The 6,537-nt window shown below is 42.8% G+C and overlaps 1 protein-coding gene across 4 annotated transcripts in view; it reads right to left on the bottom strand.

Annotated features, from left to right (window-relative positions):
* Nucleotides 1–6,537, bottom strand: part of LOC102199919 (histone deacetylase 4-like) — an 80,776-nt gene that overhangs the window by 13,000 nt on the left and 61,239 nt on the right. For all 4 annotated transcript variants that reach the window (XM_005752898.1, XM_005752899.1, XM_013915872.1 and 1 more), the window contains one exon: nt 5,104–5,327. In XM_005752898.1, coding sequence (XP_005752955.1) covers nt 5,104–5,327 — 224 coding nt within the window. The remainder of the gene's footprint in view (nt 1–5,103; nt 5,328–6,537) is intronic.

Genomic DNA, 6,537 nt, shown 5'->3' with positions numbered 1-6,537 from the left:
GTGTGTGTGTGTGTGTGTGCGCTCCCAGAGCTGCGAGCCTCTGGGTCCCCTTGGCTCAGTGCCAGGGGACAGCCTTGACGTCAGAGCATTCACCAACTCCCTTTCAACCTCCTCCTCCTCCTCTTCCTCCTCCGTGTTACTGTTCTCGTCTTCTTTGCATCCAAACAGACGTTTCTTTACCCCCATTTTTCACATCCTGCTCTGACCTCTGACCCCCCCTCCCCGCTCCACTTTCCCAGAATCCTCCTGCCTATCTGCTTCAAACTGATGCCCTTCATTTCATTAGCAGCCAAGTTAAAGCAGACATAAAGATAAAAGACAGGAAACGTTCTGTTTTTATTAAACTTGGTGCTAATCTGACACATTTACACTGGTAAACTGGCTGTTTGTCTATAGCAGTAATTAACTGATTACATTTATATGTGACTAATTATTAAATGAGCATAATGTTAGACCACAAAATCTACACTCAGATAATACCTGTGTTCATAAACAGGGCCCAGTATTCAAGTTGCTTTAGCTTGTCTATAGTCTCTGCTGCAACTGCAAGCCACTTTGCAACCCACATCCAGCTCCAGCTGCTCCTTGTGTTGTTTTTAACATCTTTTATTTTGGAGTTTGGCAATCATACACTTGTTCTTGACTGGCCTATGTTGTTATCTGGGCTGGATTATCCAATGGGCATACAGTATACTCATGTACAGCTTGGTGCCCATTCAAGAGCCAAATGACACCAGAACTGTTCGATGTTGAAACCATATATTATCGAAACAGATATATTTCTTTATCATATCAGTTACATAATTAGTAGAATACGGTAGTCCGTATTTTACCTGACACTTTCTCCCCTACATTACAGAGACTAGTGGTCTCTCCCAGGTATAACAGGAAAACGGGGGGAAATGGCATGTGTAACTTTTATAAAATTGCCATTTTTTAATAAACAAACTTAGGATGAAAATATTTCCCTTAACTTTAAAGTTGTTGAGACGTTCAGTGCGGTGAGATGAAAGGTAATCCGGAGGTTAGCAGCTCACAATCACAATCAGATTTATTAGCTAAAAGTTTGACTGGAGCCAATCAGAGAAGCAAGTATCCATCAAATATTATTATTTTACTTACTAAATTTTGACAGATAAACAATGTTTACTCCTCTGGGCTCTACTTCATCACTGTTTCAACATCCATCCAGAAGCAGTACTGTGGTGCTGTCAAGAGGTAGGTACGGTCTCGCTAGTTCAAACTATTCTGTGTATATGTATGCAAACACTCCTGTATGTCGGATTACTGAAGAAAGAAAAGAAGGAAGACGGTGGACGACACCACGAAAGGCAATAAATACACAAGGTAATGAGGCTTCCCTTTAAGGAACACAGTGAAGGAGAAAACCCAAGAGTGCAAACACAGCAAACCCAAACAGAGACAAACTGAAAACACTGTGAGCGATAATCCCCACAAAAAACCCCCAACTCTGTGTCAAGACCTTGGGACCATGATAGTTTTGAAGCTTTCGCTAACACAGATATTTTATCTGAAGTTCAGAAACATGACAACATCTTCTCTCACAGATACCTGCTCTTCCTGTCTTAGGGTTTCCACCTATGTGCACAGGAGTGTGGGGACGTCCCAAGCCAAAACCATATCGTGACTAGAAAACCTTCTTCTGACTATAGTTATCTGTTTCTTACTAAACTAATTTTGATACGTGATCCAGGCCATCTTGCTTTTTGTGTGTGGTTTGATCTTTAGCATTATTCTGCTATTTAGCCAAATTAAACGCTGCTTTTATTTGTTCGAGCTACACAAATTGTGCGCACGTCTGTTGTAAAATGGTATGGCTTCTCAGACAGCAACTAATAGAAGCATGTTTACATTTAGGTTCTTCCATTTCTCTGATCCAGCTGAGGTACTATATATCAGGGGAAAGTTGGACATGGATGACTTGTATAAAGAACACCATGTAACGGATCCACGCTTGCAGGAAAGTGTGGCTAGAAGAATCTGGGCAACCTTTCTTCAAGGCAGAAAGACACCAAGTATGGCTGCCGTTGGATGTTTTCTCTTCTGAAATTCCTGTTACAAGTGCCTTTGTAGAGTTTTTCCTTTTTGGGCTGACCAACAGAGCCGGTGTGCTCCTTATTAACAACGGGTTGCACCACAACAGGTGGTGCTACATGTTTTTAATTTTTTTTGTTTTCCATTGCCTTTCCTGACATAACCCCAAAGGGATTTCTGTCTCCTCCCGGGATGAACTCGGGATCTTTCGCTTGTTAAACCACCAAATATGTAAACCAGCTACACTACGGCGCTCTGCACAACTCATAAAGTGTGAAATTCAAGTCGAGAGGAACTTTGGATACAGTTGTAAGAAGTTGTACACCTATGCACTCCAGGGGAAGGCCGTGTTGGAATCTGCATGCTCACACAAAAAAGTACAAAGTGAAGAAGAACATCTAAGGTAAGATGAACTTTGAGGCTATAGAATTGACTGTTTGTGCTGTTTCCAGCGTGGTGCTAGATTGTAATGCTAAACCAGTGCAGTTCTTGAGTTTCAGCCAGCCTCTTTCCAGGGTGCTTAAGTGCACAGCGTGTGTGGGCATACCTGCTTTTGTTGCAGTGTTGGACAAAACTGAAAAGATTCGATTTTTGTTCCCGTTTCCTCCTGACTTGTTTCAGTTTTTTATGTATTCTCTTTACATTTTGTGCATTTTAAAGTGCAGTAACTGAATTGGTGTTAGCAGGATGGCTTTATGAACTTTAAGCGAATAATGACTTTTAGGTACAGTATATGGTTATACTTCAATATGTGGTGCTAAAAGAGAAGTTTGAATATCTTAAATGTGGTGTTTGTTTTACAGTACTGCCATGTTCATAACGGTTGCTTGAGAAAAAATACGAAGCGTCACCTAAAGTGCAAAAGCAGGAACCACTGAGTGTAATTCTATTTAAAATAAGAATGGATTACAGTTATATGAACACTTACAATGTGTGGGAGAGTCGAACTGTATCACTCGGCCTTTTAGCTCACCCTCAGTTCATATAGTTAATAATGCATCAGTAGTGTAGTTTAAGCCCTCATAAGCATCTTTTTTTATTCTCTTTGTATGCTTTGAAAAGGTGTCATTTAAATAAAGGGAATGACATATCTATGGCTGAAATGCTGGCTTTAGCTAATTTGACTACATGTCATTTTCCATGTAATTGTATTACAGAAGTAAAATGTAAAATGTTACATTAATGAAATGCATTCAGCATTAGCGTTAGCCAAGAAGTTAGCTAATGCTATTAAAAGTTTTCACTAGCAAACCAACAAGAGCAACCTAAATTTGGCTAACAGGAAACCTAACTTGATCATATATTCATTCTATTGTATCCATTAATAAAGAAAACACCTGAAATGATAACCATTTTAACATAATACTAGAGATACATGTTTGCTATTAGCTCGTCAAACTGTCTGCCCAAAAACACTTTTCTGTGATTTTGCTTTTTTTCTACTTCTGTTGTATTTTATTCAAAATCCACTGTGTTTAGTGTCCTTTAGCGCAATTTTTGTATTTGCTGATATTTTAAGTTACAGTGTGTATGACCTCTCAGAGCCACCGTACTGCTGTGTGTCATTTTAAAAAGTAGCGATACATTAAATCAAACTTTTTGACTACCATAATACTGAAGGCTGTGCCCTACATTAATAATCTCTTTGGTTTGCTAGGATCTGGTTACCCTAACCGTAGCACTGGTCTTCAAGTGAGGATGTAATTGAGCTGAAGCTGACACTTTCGTAATGCTAACAAAAATGACACATTTCATGAATGTTCATGTGAAAAAATGATGTTGTGCCTAATGCACGTAAGTAGATGAGGACAAATTTTAGAGGAACAGTGCAAAAGATGTGGTGACAGAATGCAAGGGAGGCAAAGACTAATCTGGATCATAGCTTTTCAAAAACAAAGCTATTTGCACACATTTTAAAAATGAGGTAGCAGTGATGTTTAGAGGTGCTGGTAGGCAGGTTTTGCTACATCAGGACAGAGCTGGGCCGGCTGTAAGCTGCACGCATAACAGTAATCAACCTTCTCATCCAACTCTGGGACACAAAAACCTGTTGCTGACCTTTTCCTTTACATGTCAGAGATCTCCTAGTATGAGAGTTTGAAACCAAAAGGACTCGAGTTTAGACCAACTTGTCAGATGTGAAAAAAAAAAAAGTGTGTGAATCTTATCTAGATCTACATTCACAGTAGATATTTAAAGGAACAAAACCAGCTCTTTTATCCCCTCTTGTATTAATTTGACAGAATAACATGCTAAAATAGAGATTTTCTTTCTTCTTTTTGTCCTGGCAAAAACAAGCAGAAAGCCGTCCTTAGCGTGCCAGAGGCTGTTGAGAAAGGTGTTTGTGTAAAAATCTGCCACTTGAGATCTCTGAAACATATGAAGGGAGTGAGATGGAGCAGAGCAGTGCGGGGGAGGTGGAGGAGGAGGAGGAGGAGGAGAGGAAATCCCTTGTTTCATCCACCCACCTCTCCTCCAGCACGTACCCTTCTTGAATAGGTAAAGCGGCAGCTGCTCTCTTCCTCCCTGCCCATATAAGGCAGAGGCTTCCGGCACGGTTGCCATGGCAGCGCATGGTTACCTCGCAGCCCGTGGCAACTGTCTCGGCCACAGTCGCAGAGACGTGGATGCAAGCATTCACACACACACAGACACACACAGCTATACATGTTAACCCATACCTGCCTCCACCTACTCACAAACAAAAATACTACAGAGAGAGAAAGAAAGGGCAGAGGAAAGTCAACAACTTCACACACAGCCAAAGCTAACACATTATTGGCTGTGTAGCCCGGTGCTGCCTACGCAAACTACTACACTACAGCTCCAGAGCTGGCCCTCTGAGACTCATAGCCTCCATTAATTATCAGTTTATGTGAATGTGATATCAGATTTCTGGCCACTCGAACCCCCTGCCTGAGACGACATGTTATAAAGCAACATGGATGCATGATTCAACAAAACGGCACCACTTTGCATTCAAACGCGCCCGGAGACAAGTTGCCTTTAAAACAAATCACAAGTGCAATTCAAACCCAAATTGAATACCTTGTTTAGGTGGAGCTGCTGCTGCTGGAACTGCTGCTTGTGCTTCTCCAGGAACTGCTGGTGCTGCTGCTGGACCACCAGCTGCTGCAGTGCCAGGGCCTGCGCATGAGCCTGGGCCGCGGTCCCCTGGGGCAGCGGGGCCGACTGGGTCCTCCCCAGGGGCCGGTGCTGCCGCTGCAGTTTGGTCATGGACGCTGCTGACGACATAGACAGGCCGCTTACACCTAAGACACAAACAAGGCAGACGTTACTACATAAGGCAGAGCAGATACCAAAGCATTGTTTCAAAGTAGTCTGGCAAGGCGCCTGATTTCTCAGTAACAGCAGCAGCATTGTTTCAGGCCAATCCGGGCCCTGCGCTTGATGCATTATCTTACAACGTCGCTTCAGTTTTGTGCAGCTTTTTAGGAAAATGTGCTGAAGCAGTGTTTTGTCAATGACGTGTCTTAAAGTGGCTCTGAGCACCTGAGCGACTATTTAGACTAGGTGTCATAATGATTCATGGTTACTTGAGTGTGCAGTCTATTCTGGCGGTTAGCTCAGGGGAAATATGACAGCATTTCCAGAGTGGCGACCGTGTTTTTCCAAATTAAAAATCAGAAGCGAGAATCTGAACAATCGGATCGTGAACAGGTTCACGTCTAAGCAGAGGGGCGGGGAAGCAGGTAAAGTCCAGCTGGCTTCGATTACAGCTCACAGGAGTCTCGGTTAAGACTTCCCAGACTGGAGCGAAAACACTTGAGGAAAATCCCGAACTCTTGGTATAAACCGCACTGATGAGAGCGCTCATATTCAAGATAAATATGATGTGTTCCTGATGTTGTCGTTGGACCTCGGATTAGTTAGCAGATGTATTTGCGAACCAAATAAAAACAACCATCTGTGCTGCAATACTGTGAATCTCCCATTGTAGTGACACGAGATCATCTCAGCAGCTCAGATCAGCTTGCCGAGTGTCGCAGCACTGAGAAAAAGTAAGAAAGCAGACGCGGAGCCTCAGAGGCACCACATCGCTGTGCTTTCAAACCGATAACTTAAAGAGAAGGAGCCGGGGAGGAGCTGACATGAAACACAAGAGTTAGTGTTAAGTTTTCATGGTTAAAAGCGTCTTTCTGATAAGTAGCTTGTTGCTGCACGTAACGATTCACACTCTCCAGCTCTTGGCCTGTGCGTGGGCATTGATACGTCCCTGTCTGTACGTTTTTGGACAAGAATACACGCATTCTCATACGTGCGTCTGTATCTGCGTCACTGCTCATTCACTGCTAATGCCCCACTGAAAATAGACGCAGTGTGGTAGTGAGTGAATGAGCCGATGAGAAAGGGCACACAATGGACCCATGTCATACTCAGACAGCATATGCTGACATATGAAAGGAGCTCATTAGGTCGAGCTAATGAATGGACGTCTGTCAGTGTGAGGGGGCACACAGC

Source organism: Pundamilia nyererei, unplaced genomic scaffold (assembly GCF_000239375.1).
Source record: "Pundamilia nyererei isolate P.nyererei 1_Seehausen unplaced genomic scaffold, PunNye1.0 scaffold00390, whole genome shotgun sequence".
Taxonomy (NCBI): Eukaryota; Metazoa; Chordata; class Actinopteri; order Cichliformes; family Cichlidae; genus Pundamilia; species Pundamilia nyererei.
This window is presented reverse-complemented; position numbering and strand designations above follow the sequence as displayed.